We start from the raw sequence: 16,145 nt of genomic DNA, 5'->3' as shown, positions 1-16,145 counted from the left end.
ATTGGTGTTATTGGAAAGCGATTCCTTCCGCTGTCCATTCTCCAGATGTCACTGAAGGAGCCTACGCCAACCAAAGTGAAAGCATTTGGCGTGAACCTTTTTTGCCAAATTTGCTCATGGCTTTGCAGAAAACCTCAAGAGGAAGAAGTAACTTGTTTTTTTAACATGGAGAGTAACTATTTTTTTAAATCGAGTGGAAAGGGAGCTGTGTTTTTGCAGCTTAGCACAATAGAACTAAACACGTATAAGGCATCAATCATTGCTGCAGTAAAATCACCGAATTTTAGTTCCTTGCAGAGTTCCCCTATCAGTAAAAATTTCATAGAATCATGGAATTTCCAGTGCAGAAGGAGGCCATTCAGCCCATATAGTCTGCACCGGCCCTTGGAAAGAGTACCCCACTTAAGCCCATGATTCCACCCTATCCCCGTAACCCAACCGTTTCGGTCACAAAGGGCAATTTAGCATGGCCAATCCACCTAACCTGCACATGTCTGGACTGTGGGAGGAAATCGGAGCACCCGGAGGAAACCTACGCAGACACTGGGAGAACGTGTAGACTCCGCACAGACAGTGATCCAAGCCGGGAATCAAACCTGGAACCTTGGTGCTGTGAAGCAGCGGTGCTAACCACTGTGCTACCGTGCTGCCCTAAACTCTGGGAAAACGTGGCCACTAAGATTTTCAGAGCCTGATACTTAACTTTTTTTCACACCACATAATGCCACCTCCAGAGGTGGCGAGTTCAAGGGTGATCTGGGGGGTGGGGGGGGGGGTTGCTGTGACCCAACAGGAAGGTGCTGTGTTCTGGCATGCTACTTCCGACCCTGCTGGGACAATCATATTAGCAAGCGGCATTCAAGGGCTGAACCTCCTTTCTCTGAGGGGTGCAAGTCCAACACTCGGTAAACCCTGCCCAAGCGCACTACGGTTGCAGGGCATAAAGTCAGGGGGCTCAAGATTGACCTTCGAGGAGGGTACACTCTACCCACCACATCCCCTCCTCACCCCATCTGCTCCTCCATGAAAATCCAATCCCTCAGCTCACTAGTTTTGGTTTCCAGTGTCAATCTTTAAATTGGACTTTCTCTGCAGTTGCTGAATTATTACCTGCTTTAACAAATATTGAACATTCCATTCCTGGACTGATTTTTTTTTTTTTTCGGGTGCTATTTATACCAGTGAAATGGCTTAATCACTGCTCAGGACATGTTAAAGGATTGTTGTTATTGCACCTCATGTTATTTTTCATTCCAACTGAAGAAATTAGGAATTGCACATTACAAACCAAACCTTTTGATGCTTTCCTTAGAAAGCTGCAAATTGCCGTGAAAATGATCTTCCATCTTTCAAAAATTATCAAAGTATTTGCTTTCCATTATACCCTTTTTTGTGAAATAGGGTTGTCTAAGCTCTCCTTTTAGCCTTTTTCCCCAAAATGTATCTGACCCTAAACGTGCGGTTCCCAGCGGAAATGCTTCAGAGTTCCGCACCTGTTTGGGAATGTTACGGCCCACATTAGGATTCTAGTTAAACATCTCTGGGTTTGGCCGGTTCATTTGACTTGTTCCTTGACCCCTTCAGCTCGGTGATGGTTTTTCTTGTGGTGATTCATAATTCACACGTTACAGTCCCGTTTGCATTAAGACTGGAGTTTTGTTCAGATACCTTCGGAGCAAACTCCAGCCCAATACGTTCTGAGAGCAGCACAGTTGAAGGTGTCTGTTTTTTTTTTTTAAACATTGAATAATGCATCAGCTTGTAAGTGGTCCAGACTACCCCAAAAACCCCAGAGTTTATTTTTTCAAAACTGCTTTGCACTGCTCCAGGTTGTGCTCCAGGTCAAGCCAACCGTATGAAGCAGTTTCTCTGAGGGGCCTGTAACACTGTTACATGTCAGAGTCAAATCAAGGGTGGAAATCATACAAAAGCAAGAATCTCTCAAAATACAAATGTATTTAATTTTACGTAATTTATTCCAAAGCAATAAAGTCTTGGTATTTTTTACTGTGACGAACATGAGCTTTTGGTGAAAAGCTTTATAGGAGGAATAAAACTCACGAAGGCACTGTAAACCCTGACTCAAAACAGCACACAGAAACAAGAAACCGATGAACATAGGACACCAGCTTTGATTAAGGGCTCGATTCTCCACCGGTAACGGGATTGGCATGTTTGTGATGCTCTGGTTCCCTGCTGGTGGCGGCATCGATGTTCGCACCCTATGCCAGAGGGAGGATGCAAATGAGTCAAAATGGCCCATTTGCATCCTATTAACAGGCTGGACATTGGATTTTCTGGCCCTCTGGCCTGGTATTCACGTGGATGTGGACTGGTACACGTTTTTGCCATCTTGGCCCTGGCGGGGTAGACCCCATGGAGGACCAAGAAAGTAATTGTTTAAGGTAGGTGGCCCCCTATGTCCATTGCAGAGCCCCTCCCCACAATGCAAATGTCCACCCACCCCTCCGCCACCTCATCAGAGACTCGCATCAGAACCTAACCGAACCGCTTTGACCCTAACTGCAGTGTTTGTAAACTTCTAGGAGTTAAGTGCTTTCACTTCCTCTTTTTCAACAGAAAGCACTTAGCTGCTTTTTATGTGGTCCGCTGTCAATCAGAGCTAGATGTTTCTAAGCATTGCGGTTAGGTTCACAGCAGGTTACTTGAGATGCATTCAAGCGTGAAGGGAATTTAAAAATAAATAATCCAGACATCTGGCTGTCTAGAAGCTGTCAATTACACCTTACTAAAAGCTATTTTTCTTTTGAAGTGAATAGAAGCCTTCCAGATCAAAGGATCTGAGATGTGGTTTTGGCTTTCTATTAAGTTACAGCTGGTGCTTTCTAGACATCTGTCTGAGGCAACAAGCATAGGGGACTGTTTCTCCCTGGACGGCTCTTTAGCTTAAGGCAAGGGTGACTGATGGGAGAACGGGGTTGAAGGGGTGTTCTCTGTTTAGGGGGGGGGGGGGTTCTCTGATATGGTGTCTCTGGTGGGGAGGTTTGGTGGGGATCTCTGATGGGGATTGGTGGGAGGGGGGTCGGTTCAATCTCATAGAATCCCTACAGTGCAGATGGACGTCATTCGGCCTATCGAGTCTGCACTGACCCTTTGAAAGACCACCCTACCTAAGCCCAATCTCCATCCTATTCCTGCAACCCCACATTAAGGGGCATCTTAGCATGGCCAATTCACCTAACCTGTACATCTTTGGACTGTGGGAAGAAACCGGAGCACCAGGAGGAAACCGACGCAGATACTGGGAGAAAGTGCAAACTCCACACAGTCACCCGAGGTCGGAATCGAACCCAGGTCCCTGGTGATGTGAGGCAGCAGTGCTAACCACTGTGCCACCGAGCTGCCCTCATGTGTGCATACTGTGGGTGGCCCAGCAGTTCTTGTAGGAGGGGAGGCAGGGTTTGCGTTGCAAAGAGAGAGTCCGGACCCCGGTATATAGGCCACCCACTCAAAATGGTGGCCAGATAGCGGGATTTGCAACGAATCCCTCATGATCCCAGCCATGCATAGATTTTCATGGAAAGAGACACTGAATCGCTTCTAGGTGCTGCCACGAGCGCCAGCGCAAATCAGAAGTGATTCAGCTCCAGCGGGGAAACATAGTCTCCCAAGCGAAGAATCCTGCCCTATGTGTCTTTGTTGCTTTAATGCCCCAGCATAAAAATGTTTCAAAATGTTACTCTTCCCAATTAATCAAGGCAGTCCAGACACAGAAGGAAATTCATCTAGCGCTAACGGGTTTGGTTTTGTTGGACTCAAGACTTCTGACCGACCTTTGTCTCTTTTCTCCTAATTGATTAAGTCATCAGGGAAGAAAGACTATTTCTTATTGGTGTCTTAAACTGGACGATGTGTGAATTTATGGAAAATATTTTTGACCGTTATACAAAGGTCCAGTTACAAATTCACAGAAAAAATGGTAACATATGGCGTTTATTGCTGTCTGAAGCTGACACTACTGTATATCTGTGCCACTCCTCTGCTAATATACCCAATGCTGTGCCATTCTACTGCAACCATGTGCTCAACGGATTTTATGCGACTCTGAACCATTTTGTGATCCATATATTGAATGGCTTTCCCATTCAACTTGTAGACCTTAACTAGGGGAGTAACAAAAAAAGAAAGATAGAATATGTGTTGAATGAAACCAGGATTTGGGATTAATCTGGTGGGGAACAAACTACTTGCATTGTAAAGAACAGACGTTTAATAACTGACCTTGGGGTACTTCATCCACAAGCCCTTTCCAGTCTGAAAGTCTCTAATTTGGATTATGTGTTGCTTAAGCTACATTTGATTTAGCCATTGTCTTATTCCAAAATTGTTTTGACATGTTTTCTGTTTTCCCTTGCTAGATATCAAATGGCTAGCAACAACACAGCAGGCATAGCACAAGCCAGGAAGATGGTGGAACAGCTGAAAATGGAAACTAACATTGACAGAATTAAGGTGAGAAGCTTATTATTTGCACTTGCCATCCATTAGGTAAAATAGCGGGTTAATTCAGTGGCCATGATACGTCCTTCTTTGGTTTTGTGCCCTCTTCTTTATATCACAGTGAAGCCGCATGGGTTGTTCTTCTCTGTTATATGTGCCGTATAACGGTTGGGTTGTTGGTGTAACAAACTTTTAGCTCTTGGGCCTTCTCATTTCAGAGAATTTCAAGAATAAAAGAACAAAGTAGTCTTAAATATAGACAATATTTCACAGAATTTACAGTGCAGAAGGAGGCCATTCGGGCCAGCGAGTCTGCACCGGCCCGTGGAAAGAGCACCCTACTTAAGCTTAAGACCACGGCTCCACCTTATGCCAGTAATCCCACCTAACATTTGGACACTAAGGGGCAATTTAGCATTGCCAATCCACCTAACCTGCAATTTAGCAGGGCCAATCCACCTAATCTGCACATCGTTGGACTGTGGGAGGAAACCGGAGCACCCGGAGGAAACCCACGCAGACATGGGGAGAAAGTGCAAACTCCAGACAGACAGTCACCCGAGGCTGGAATTGAACCTGGGACCCTGGAGCTGTGAGGCAGCAGTGCTAACCACAGCGCCACCGTGACGCCACAATATGGGCGAGATCTTTTGGCTGTTCACGCCGGTGGGATCTTCTGGCCCCTCCCACAGCGAACCCTGCCACGGGGTTCCCGGTGGCATGGGGTGGATTCAGCGGTAAATTACATTGACAGCAGCAGGGTGAGAGGATCCCACTGCCGGACAACAGCAGGCTGCCTACCGCTGCCAGAGACACGCGTCAGGGAAGCCAGAGAATCTCTTCCTATATCTGAGTCTGTATACTCCATTCTAATCTGTTTGGGTCAGGTATGCTCATAGCCGAGGAATGTTTCTTTGTGAAACCAGGAATAGATGTGAGCCACAGGCTCTCCAGTAAGCAGATAAGTGCAGCAAATTTTAAGTTAAATTAACAGGTTGGATGATGATCAATACATGGTGGCAGAAATTGCATTTCAACATGAAATCACATCCATTTGTATGAGCAAACTGCTTGGATTATGGTTGCAATGAACGCCTGCAGGAGCAATACTAAAATGATAAAAATGACTAAGCAGTAATCCAGGAGACATGAAGAAGAAGGCTAAACAAGTTTATTTTAACTCAAAAGACAAAGTCACTACCGCAACGTACAACACTTAACGTCCCAGCCCGTCCAATACAAAGGTCCCAGCCCGGGAGTATTGGAACTCCCAGTCCCAGTCTGGCAGCAGCAGGGTCAGAGGGTTCACTAACGAGTCCCAGCTGGCTAGGCCTCCGCCCGCATCTACGGGAATACGCACCCTCTCGGCTAATTGATCTCCCCGTGGTCCTTGTGAGGCAACTCCCGAACCCCCCCTCCCCATTTCCGCGATGATGAGGCCTCCTTCGCTTCTTGGTTGCATGGTCTTGGGATAACCATCAGTGGAGCCAGATTGGACACCGTGAAGCGGATAAGGGATTGCTGCTTCTTGGCCATTGATGGAAGTTTCTCTTTTACACTGGGGGTAAGCCACCTCAGTCTCCATTTCTGATCCCGCGTCTCCGTCCTTGAGGGGAATGACTCTCGGATTTCCCATGGGCTGAGTCCCCTGCCTGGGTGCGGACACAAAGGATGTTAAGGGTGTCATTCCATCCAAGTAGTTTGAACAGGAGAGGATTCCCTGCTCCTAAGATGACCCACCTGTTTCCTTATCGTCTTCTCTTTAGTCTTGACCTTGTACGAAACGGGGCCAGACTCTTCCACTGCAACTCCTGGGATCCAAGGAGGCCTGTCTCCAAACATATGTACATAAAATCTGGGCTGGTTTCTCCATTTTTGGGACTATGTCCCCACGCCGTCGTCAAAACTGAGGAGTTTCACACTAGAAAAACTGGCGTGAAAGGGCCACATATTCCTAGCCCTGCAGGGGACTAGCAGGGACCCGCCGTGGATCCAGCAGCTTTAGCTGCAGCTACGGGCCCCCGCACTTCCGGGTCAGAGGCCGCGTGTGGCGGCGGCCTCCAGTGGCCGCGTCGTGCTCCATGGCGGAATCAGACCACGGAGCAGAACCCTAAAAATGGACCACCCGATCGGCCGCACGCCCGTCCCTGACAACCCGCCCGAACATTGCCCGGCCGTGTATAAGGCCCCCCCCCCTGCCCTCCGATCGGCCTGCCCCCGACCAGGGTGGCCACGGACTGAGTCTGCAGGCGCCACACTAGTATCCCAACTGGCAGGACCATATTAGATCCACGGCGTCGGGACTTCGGCCGGTCGGGGGCGGGGAATGGCGGAGCAGGCCTCCGACAATGGCCTCAGGTAAGGGGATGTGCGGCGCAGCATACTCTCTGAGTACACCGCTTTTCGGGCCCCGGAGAATCGGGGAACCGGCGCCAGTCCCGATTCCATGCGGAGAACTGGATTCTCAGCGCCGGTCGAGATTTCGGCATCAGGGTTTGGAGAATCCAACCCTGTATCTCCTGTCTTAAAGATCCTGTCGGGCCTTCTGGTATCAAAATTTATTTTCTGGGCTGCTTTACTTGACTCCACTTTTCCCCCTAGCTTGGGAAACAATAGGCTGAGTCCGGTCTGGAATCGACAGCCCATGAATAGCTCCACTGGCGTGACTCCCGTTGTAGTGTGTGACCTGTAATCAAAGAGGAACTGGGCCAATTTGATGTCTAGGGAAAACCAGCAGTATATTTCTTCATGACGTTTTTAAACATTTGGACTGCCCATTTGGCCAGGTCGTTTGAGGATGGATGGTATGATGTCGTTCGGATCCGTTGACTTCACAAATGTTTCGAACTCTCTGCTGGTGAAGGAACTCCCGTTATCTGACAGGAGGACCTCCGGTATCCCATGAATGCAAAATGATTGCCAGAGTTTCTCTATGGTCATACTGGAAGTCGTGAGGACATCCGGTGTATGTCCATCCATTTAAAATGGGTGTCGACCAAGGTTAAGAACATTGATTTCATGAGTGGTCCGGCGAAGTCTGTACGGTCCCGTACCAGAGGTCCTGCAACACTGGAGAATTATTGATGGTCTTGGATCATTGTGCTTTGCCACTAACTCCAACTTCGTTTAATGTTTTTGAGTCCAGGGCTGCCGGGTACATCAAACTCTGAATGATGCCGGATGTCAGGACTCCACAAGTAGTCAGAAGGATTACCTTGTGCCGATTGTCACCTTCTATACCATTAGCACAGAGTAAATAGCACATTCTTCAGCACACTGGGGCCAGTCCCCCACACCCGCATCATATGGCTCGAGTTTTCTGAGTGGAGGCATTTTTGCGTTATCCTCGCACTTCATTCCTACTCGATTTTCAAGGGAGGCTGTCCAGAATCTCCTACTTGATTCTCATCGCCAGTATAGTAATCGAGGAGACACCAAGAAGTCTGAACAAGTTTATTTTAGCTCAAAAGGTTAAAGTCGCTCGTGCAGCATAGAACACTAATGTCCCAGCCCGGGCCTATTGGAACTCCCGGTCCGGGTCTGAGAGCAGCATTGAAAGGGCTCACTCACTAGTCCCAGCTGGGCAGTCCTCCGCCTGTTACCATGGGAACTCGTACTCTACGAGCCCCATGGGGAGATCAATTAGTAATCCCCCGTGGTCTTCATGTGGGTTATCACAGACCACAAGGCACAAGAACTTACACAATTATATGTCAACAGTGTTTGAAGAGAAAAATGCAAATCTGGGAACTAATAAACTACTGCCAATGGCACAACATCTAATACACCACAACCATCAGAAAGGAGAATTGGACCTGGTGTTGACTTATGACGCTTTTTTCTCAGTTCTTCTTTTCCATTAATATTTCAAAGTATAATTCTGCTACATTGATCCTATTACCGGTGACTTTACGCCTAAATCGGAGTTGTGCAAAACACGTTGGGCAAGATCTTTAGGCTGTTCACACTGGCAGGATCTTCCGGTCCCACCGATGGCGTACCCCTGCCTTGGGTTTCGCGGCAGCATGGGATAGATTCAATGGGAAATCCCATTGATAGCGGTAGTAACCAAAGGATCCCGCTCCCGTTTCCTGCCACTGAAAAACATCCCACGGGGAAGCCAGTGTTTAAAACAACTAAGATATATTGAGGCCAAGGTTTCTTGCAATTGCGGCAAGAGTATGCTACAAGGGTCGCAACATAGACTGGAACATGAATACATCAAATGCTCACTTTGCACAGGGGTTTTCTTTAGCACAGAGCTTCTATTCACCCCATCTAAAGCCACTGCTGTTAGGCGTTCAGGGCTGGCAGCGAGGGCACCAGTTAAAGGATTGCTGGTTGGTATCCTCAAGGCAAGTGTAGCAGTGTCAGGAGTGACATTTGTAGGGACTCATTGCAGTTCAGGAGTGGGCTGATGAGGAAGTCATACTTAAAAAATTTTTTTTAAAGTATTCCACTTACCAACAAGGCTGTTGCAGGCGAAGACTGAGGAGTTGGAAAGTAACAGCCTTCCCAACTTCAGCCAGATTATTAAAGCTACATTTTGCACTCCGAATGGTAACAGTACCAGTCAGCTCGTGCATACCAGAACACCTTCTACTGATCACCATGATTTTCAATGGCAGCTGCAGGGGCTGAGACCATCAGTAGTTACACTCATGGCATATTGACTGGGATTGCACACCTAATGATTTTCAAGACCTTTGCCATTGACTTTCATCAGAGGCTCTGAACTATGTCAATAAAAAACATGGAAAGGATTCATCATAAAATATAGAAATGACACATTCCAATACATGTGCTGAATCCATTAGAAAAGGTGCAATGAATGTGAATAGTACACAAGACCCAATATCAATGTTCTGTGGTATGCCACAAGGCCAATGTGGATTTGATAGGGAAATAGTTTGCAAAGGCAGAGAGGAGCATAACTAAATGTAAATGTGATAAGAAAGTTTATTCCAATCAGAAAATTACATAGGCAGTATGACTTGCATTCAGTGAATCACAGTTTCACTTCAGGAACCACAAGATTAAAGAACTAGCAAAAAGAGGAACTCCAGCACTTCAATATTATCGGTTACAAGGCATTTTCAACCACGAGTATGAAAGTAGAGCTTCTTTCAATTATTGCATGAGTAAGGATCATAAGATGGATAACACAAAACAACTGTGGAATGTCTTCTGAGATGAATTAGTTTAACAAAGAATCCTAAAGTCATGCTCCTTGGGTTTAGCTTCTTAAATGGCACAAAGAGCATTACACAAGAGAGTGTGCAGGCATGTACGAGCAACTACCGTGCAGACTGCCTCTGGGAGGTGGGTGAGAGATGGCATGGATGGCTTGTATGTGGCTCCCTGTGAGGAAGTGGTTTGCTACCTGAGCAACATGTTCAAAACCAGTTATTGCTGTTATAGGAAACTGCAAATGTAAAGCTCCATCCTATCAATCTGTAGCACAAACTATAAACCAATTGACCAAGTCCTTCATTGAACCAACCTCAATCGATATGTTTCAAAAGCAAAACAAAGCTGATAGAACGGATGAGAACAATTCCTAAATCAGACGCAAAACACTGTGGATGCTGGAAATGGGGAATTAAAAACAAAAGGTGCTGAAAATTCTTAGATCAGCCGGCATTTGTGGAGAAGGACAAGAGACAATGGGTGGAATCGTCCAGTCCCGCTAGCAGCAGAAGCTGGGCGTGCGGGCCAGCTTCGTTTTCCGAGAGGCCAAAATTCATTAACACCGCAATGAAGTTACTGTGAAAAGCCCCTAGTCGCCACACTCCAGTGCCTGTTTCGGGACTTGTGGGAGGAAATCGGAGCACCTGGAGGAAACCCACGCAGACACGGGGCGAACATGCAGACTCCGCACAGACAGTGACCCAAGTCGGGAATCAAACATGGGACCCTGGTGCTGTGAAGCAATAGTGCTACCCACTGTGCTACCGTGCTGCCCTTACAGGGAAATTGCGGAGAGAATGTCTAAAGAAATGGGGGTTAATGACGGGGCAGGGATGGCGTGTAAGTGTTTGAATCGGGGGGAGGGGAGTGAGTGCGGTAGGGTGGAAGGTCCAGTGAGAGAGTCTGGTAGGTAAATCTGCCATCATAAATGGGACAAGATCCCAGGGGGAGGGGGGGGTTTAGTTTAGGTCAAAGATAAAGGGGTTTTGTTACTTGTGTATTGTTTAAAATTTCTGTATTGTTATTGTTGCGTTTGCTTTGTAAGAGGGGAAAAATTGTTGTTTGGGAAAAAATTTTCAATAAAACATTTATAAAAAAAAAAAAAAAATGGGACAAGAAGTGGCAACCGTTCCTAGACTATCTCGCGGAGCGTTAGATGAAGGTCGGACAGCAGCAGCAGCAACCCGGGGGGGGGAGGGGGGGGAGAAGGGGGGATATCTTTCTTGGGGGGGGGGGGGGGAGGGAGGGGGAAGGTTTTTTTTTTCTGGGGGGCATTTGAGCAAGAAAATACATGAATGAAATGTACGGGAGGAATCCAATGTACAAAGTTCTGTATCATATTGACTTGCCAAGTTCATGTCTTGCTACGCAAACTTTCTTTCTTTTGTGTTACGGGGGGGTGGGGGGGGTTTGTTTGTAAGGTTGAAAATTTTGTTTAAAAATTCTTAAATATATTACAAAAAAAAAAAAATTGGACAAGACAGGTAGCTTGGATAACAGGAGGGACAGGGTGGGCATGGGGACAATAACGGGTGTCGATAGATCTAGCAGCATCGGTTTAGCTGGGGGAGGGAAGGCACAGTCAGGTGGATCATGATAGTATCTAGGGTAATGGGAAAGGTTCAAGGGTTCAGAGGGGAGAGGAATGGTGATGTTGGTTAGGTCTATGACGATGGATGGGGGGGTGTTGGTGGGTAGTGTGAAGGGCAGAAGGTGGCGGAGCAAGTTTGAAAGGTGATGAGCACCATTTTTCCAAACTAACCATGACCTCATAGTTCGCCAGTCAGAGAGATTTCTCGAGATGGGAGGAGGGTATTTTTGGGTGGGTGGAGTTAAAGGTTAGCACATGTGGCCAGCCAAAGGGGAACCCTAATACTTATGGGGCAACTGGATGTCAAAGATGCTCAGTTGGAGTCTCATGGCATCAGGTCAAACATAGGCAAGGAAACCTGCTGCTGATAGCACGTACCATTCCCCCCTTCTCAGCTGCTGAGTCTGTGTTCCTGAGTCTGAGGAAGCACTGAGGATGGCAAGGGCACTGATCACTGAGGAATCCAACTCCAATTGCAATAATCTGCTCAGCGACACTCAGTTTGTGCTTCGCCAGCTTCACTCAGTTCCTGACCTCATTTTCAAGTCTATCTATGTTCCTTTGTTGCCTCCTTATGTCCTCTTCTCAACTTACTTACCTGCCTATCTTTGTGTAATAGCTTTTAAGCCAGTTTAAGCAGGGAGGGTGGGAAGGTGAACAAAGGGGAAGGTCTGTGATTGGGTGGAAGACAGGTGAGATTAAATGGCTAAAGGTTTCATGTGCACGGTTAAAAGGAGTGATAATGAGACAAAGTAAAGAAACAAAACATGCGTGTAGAGGAGATCTGAATGATTGCTGTCTGAAAGTAAAGAAATGAAATAAGAGAGAGACATGGGGGGGGGGGGGGGGGGGGGGGAGAGGGAACAAACCAGCCAAGAAAACAAAATGGGGGCAGAGATTAAAATGGTGGAACTCTATCTTGGGTCCAGAGGCTGTAACGTGCGCTGCCAAAAGATGAGATGCTGTTCCTCAAGCTTGTGATGAGCTTCACTGGAACACGGCAAAAGTCCGAGGACAGAAAGGTCCGTGTGGGGGCAAGGTGGAAAATTTAAGTAACGGGGACAGGAAGTTCAAAGCGGCGTCTGTAACTGAGCAGAGCTGCTGTGTACAATCAGTCACTTGGCCTGCATTTTGATCTCCCTGCTCTAGAGGAGAACACATCATTTTGACGCTTGGGTCTGGCTACACTCTTCTCTAGCTAGAGAAATAACGGGGGTGAATTTCCATAGGCCGTCTCCCACTCATCCACCACAACTTTGGCAGCAGAGTCATGGACATCACTGGGATTTGTGCAGCTCTTCCGTCTATCTTATGGCAGGTTAATAGGGGCACATCCATGGACGTACATCCCATCGTTTTCCAAATAGATCTATTGGTTTATTAGTTTCAGTATGCAATCTGGCGGCTTGTGCAAAAGCAAAAGATCAAATTCGCTTGATATCTGAAATTCAATTCCTTCTTCAGCACAAGTGTGTTTGTATAATGTCTTTGCAGTCACTTCATCCTACTAATTTCAACCTAGAATCATTCAAAGAACTGGCATTTACATTCTGCTGCACATCAGGACATCCCAAGCTCCTTCATCGCCTGTGAAGTATTTTTGAAAATACATCAATGGCTGTAAAAGTCAAAAGTAGGAAATTGCAGTGGATAGGCTGTCGAAAACAAGGGTCCACAAACAGCAATTAGATAAATGGACAGATATTCTGTTTTTGTGGTATTGGTTGAGTAATGAACTCTGGATGAGACAACTTGCCTGCAGTTCTTCAAATAGTACCAGGCTCTCTTTATGACTCTACCAAAGAGGGTAAAACAACTCAATTTAATGCGTTATTTGATAGATGACCCCCAGCTCGTGAAGTACTCCCTCATTACTGCACTGAAGTGTCAGCCTGTATTATATGTTAAAATCTTTGGAGCAGCACATCTGACTCAAACACAGACAAGATGCCGCTGAGCCAAGGGTATTTTTGCACAAATATCATTGATTTCCCATTATAGCCACATTTTGCAAAATTATGGCTATGGAATTCTCTGGTGGGAAAATTTAGCGACTGGTTCCGGTTAACGTTTTGTTCATTGGAGGCAATCACATAAACCTGATTACTCACTGGCTACAGGCAAATATGTAAAAGTCTAACTCTTACCTATATATTCCAGGTCTCCAAAGCAGCAGCAGATTTGATGACCTACTGCGAAGCTCATGCTAAAGAAGATCCTTTACTGACACCGGTTCCTGCGTCAGAAAATCCCTTCAGAGAGAAGAAGTTCTTTTGTGCCATCCTGTAAAGTCCCAGCTCGCCTGAAAATCAGGCTGCTCTGAACAATTATGTCGAAATTTTACCAATGTGGACACACTCCTGTCTGCAGAATATTTTAGCAAAGCCAGAAGCTACAGGGATGTGCATGTTTAAAGAATCTTGTCAGCTTATTGGGAATGGAAGCAGAAGAACCACCTTGTGAAAATAGAGATTCTAAAACCGCTTAGAACGAAACCGTGTAGAGATGTGTAACATTTTTGCTCTTGCAAGGACCGTAAATTATGTTCGATAGTTTGATGTCTAAAGTATGAAAGTAATTCTAAGAAAGGTAAATACTGAGGAAAATGTATAATTTTATTGGAATGATAATTGTTGTTCTTCGATATAATTTTAATTTAAGTTAAACATACAAGTATACAATTAAGATAGATTACTGTGGTGTTGTACCTTAACATTTGGTTATGTGCTTTTTGCATTAGAGTAGCAGAATCATATGCTGGACTTTGCTTTGAGAGCCGATTTTCAAGAAAGGGAAATGTTACTAACTAACAAGCATTTGGCAAATGGAATGCCATTTGCGTAACATGAAAGCTGGCAGCTTGTGTATTTTCTTAAACTCTTCTGTGTGCTTCTCCTACATTTGTGAATAGTTGCTTACGGTTTCTGCTAGTGCAAGTAACATGTGTTGTTTAGTGATCCTAATATTTGTGATGGCAACACGAGAATTGCATGGAAATGTTCCTGCCGTTCCCCTTTTAATTGATTTAGTTTAGATGATCTGAAATGATGCAATGTAAATATACAGAACACAAGATTTTAATTTCAAGTTCTAACTGCTAATGAAGCACACCGCCTATTTCTTAACAGCCCTGTTCTCTCACTAATGCTTGTGAACACTATAAGAAATATCTGTCATTAAATCATTTATATAAACAATTTATACCAAATTAAATATTGTAAAATAACACCTGTTTTACTGGAAGTAAAACTTGCATGCACACAATAGTACGTAGACATACATGGCAACATTTGAAACGCAAGACTTAATTGTCAATAAGTAGCTTTGTATACAAAGAACTTAATAGAAAAACGGGCCAATGGTTTACAAAATTCTTCTCTCTCCATCATTTTAACAAAACGAAACCATTTTAGAAGCCAAAAGAATCCATCCCTTGATGCAATCTCTCCGTGTATCTTTTTTTTATCCAGCTGAAACAGCAGCAAAAGGTTATTGGACAGTGTAATGTGCAGATGAACAAACAGGTCTCAGCTTTTGTGAATAATCGGATAATTTTACCTCTGACTGTTTCACCGCCTTTTAACAACCTTTTTGATATTTTCAGATATGTATTTTTACTCAATTGCTAATTTTCTTAGATCTGCCGGTACCAACATCTGCCATTACACTGCTTCATTTCCAATTCAGTACAAAGGAGTGATTTACCATAGTATTAGACCCACATTGACACAGAAAAGCAGGAGTTATCATCAAACAAACTGATACATTAACCAAAGTAGCGACATTGAAAACCATTACAGAACGAGAAAGACTGACATGTATGACTATGGCTTGTTGGGTATAATTTTTCCATAAACTTGTGTTCATGGCAGAAGTGAGTTATAGTGCCTATATGAGTCACCCGGAATGCTATATATGACAGTAAGAATAAAAGGGATGTGTGAATTTTCCTAAACTGAGTACATTGTAAAAATGTGTATTGTATTTCTGGTTGTATACCCTTGTTAGCTTTGTATAGGGAAACTTGAACAAAGTATGATGTATTGCACATTTTCATGCCATGTGAACAATGTATCAGTTTTAAATAAAATCTTCAGAACATTTCATTCAAAGGCATTTTAAACTGCCCTGAATTACACATAACATGCCTCCCCTAGTAATTCTGCTGAATCATTACTGGTAGAATATTAAACATGGTGACATGGTGCTGTTCTTGAGAAGTTCATGCTACCATGGTAATGTACTTGAGTAACAATTTCTTATCTGCAGGTTCACAGCATGTCCAAGAAAACAAGCGATGAAATTTGTGTGCTAGCTTAGACGTTGCCTGCTGGGGAGTCTTATTTGAGACTAAGTTATCAGTTTTTTAACTAACGGGGATCGTCCTGTAATTTTAATTTGTCCCGTGTCCAATTTATTGGCCCCTGGTATGCTACTTGTCCTGTATTTCTCAGACAGGGACTAGGGAGTCTTCTTACTGCACTTGTATCTATGGTGCTTGTGCATGCCCACTGTATTACCTTAAACCCATTTGGCCATGACTCAGGAGGAGGACTCGCTCAAGGCCAGCACTCTGAAAGAAAGTTGCCAAAGTTTGGTGAAACCGTGGAGGTTGGGGGGGGGGGGGGGGGGGGGGCGGGGGGGATGGCAGCGAGAGGCCGAGTCCATCTCGGGTAGTAGCGGCTCAGCTTGAGTTGTGGCCATTCCAGGCATGGGGCATGGAGTGTGTGTTGTAGGGAGGAGGTTTTGCGGACCAAATCTTGGGTCTGCCAGGTGCTGGGATGGGGGGACAGTAATGGAAGCCCATGTCTTGGCAGGAGTCTACCAGGCTTGGGGTGGGAAGCTCCAGTCACAATGGGATTCTGGAGCCCGTCTCAGGCAGGGAGTTCGGTGGGTGGCATGG

The 16,145-nt window shown here is 45.4% G+C and overlaps 1 protein-coding gene across 4 annotated transcripts in view; it reads left to right on the top strand.

Moving 5' to 3' along the window:
• LOC140401086 (guanine nucleotide-binding protein G(I)/G(S)/G(O) subunit gamma-2) overlaps nucleotides 1–15,354 on the top strand; it is a 95,807-nt gene extending 80,453 nt beyond the window's left edge. For all 4 annotated transcript variants that reach the window (XM_072489764.1, XM_072489763.1, XM_072489762.1 and 1 more), the window contains 2 exons: nucleotides 4,380–4,473; nucleotides 13,403–15,354. In XM_072489764.1, the coding sequence (XP_072345865.1) occupies nucleotides 4,387–4,473; nucleotides 13,403–13,531 (216 nt within the window). In that variant the 5' untranslated portion in view covers nucleotides 4,380–4,386 and the 3' untranslated portion in view covers nucleotides 13,532–15,354. The remainder of the gene's footprint in view (nucleotides 1–4,379; nucleotides 4,474–13,402) is intronic.
• Nucleotides 15,355–16,145: the final 791 nt, after the last annotated feature.

This window comes from Scyliorhinus torazame, chromosome 2 (genome assembly GCF_047496885.1).
Source record: "Scyliorhinus torazame isolate Kashiwa2021f chromosome 2, sScyTor2.1, whole genome shotgun sequence".
Classification (NCBI taxonomy): domain Eukaryota; kingdom Metazoa; phylum Chordata; class Chondrichthyes; order Carcharhiniformes; family Scyliorhinidae; genus Scyliorhinus; species Scyliorhinus torazame.
This window is presented reverse-complemented; position numbering and strand designations above follow the sequence as displayed.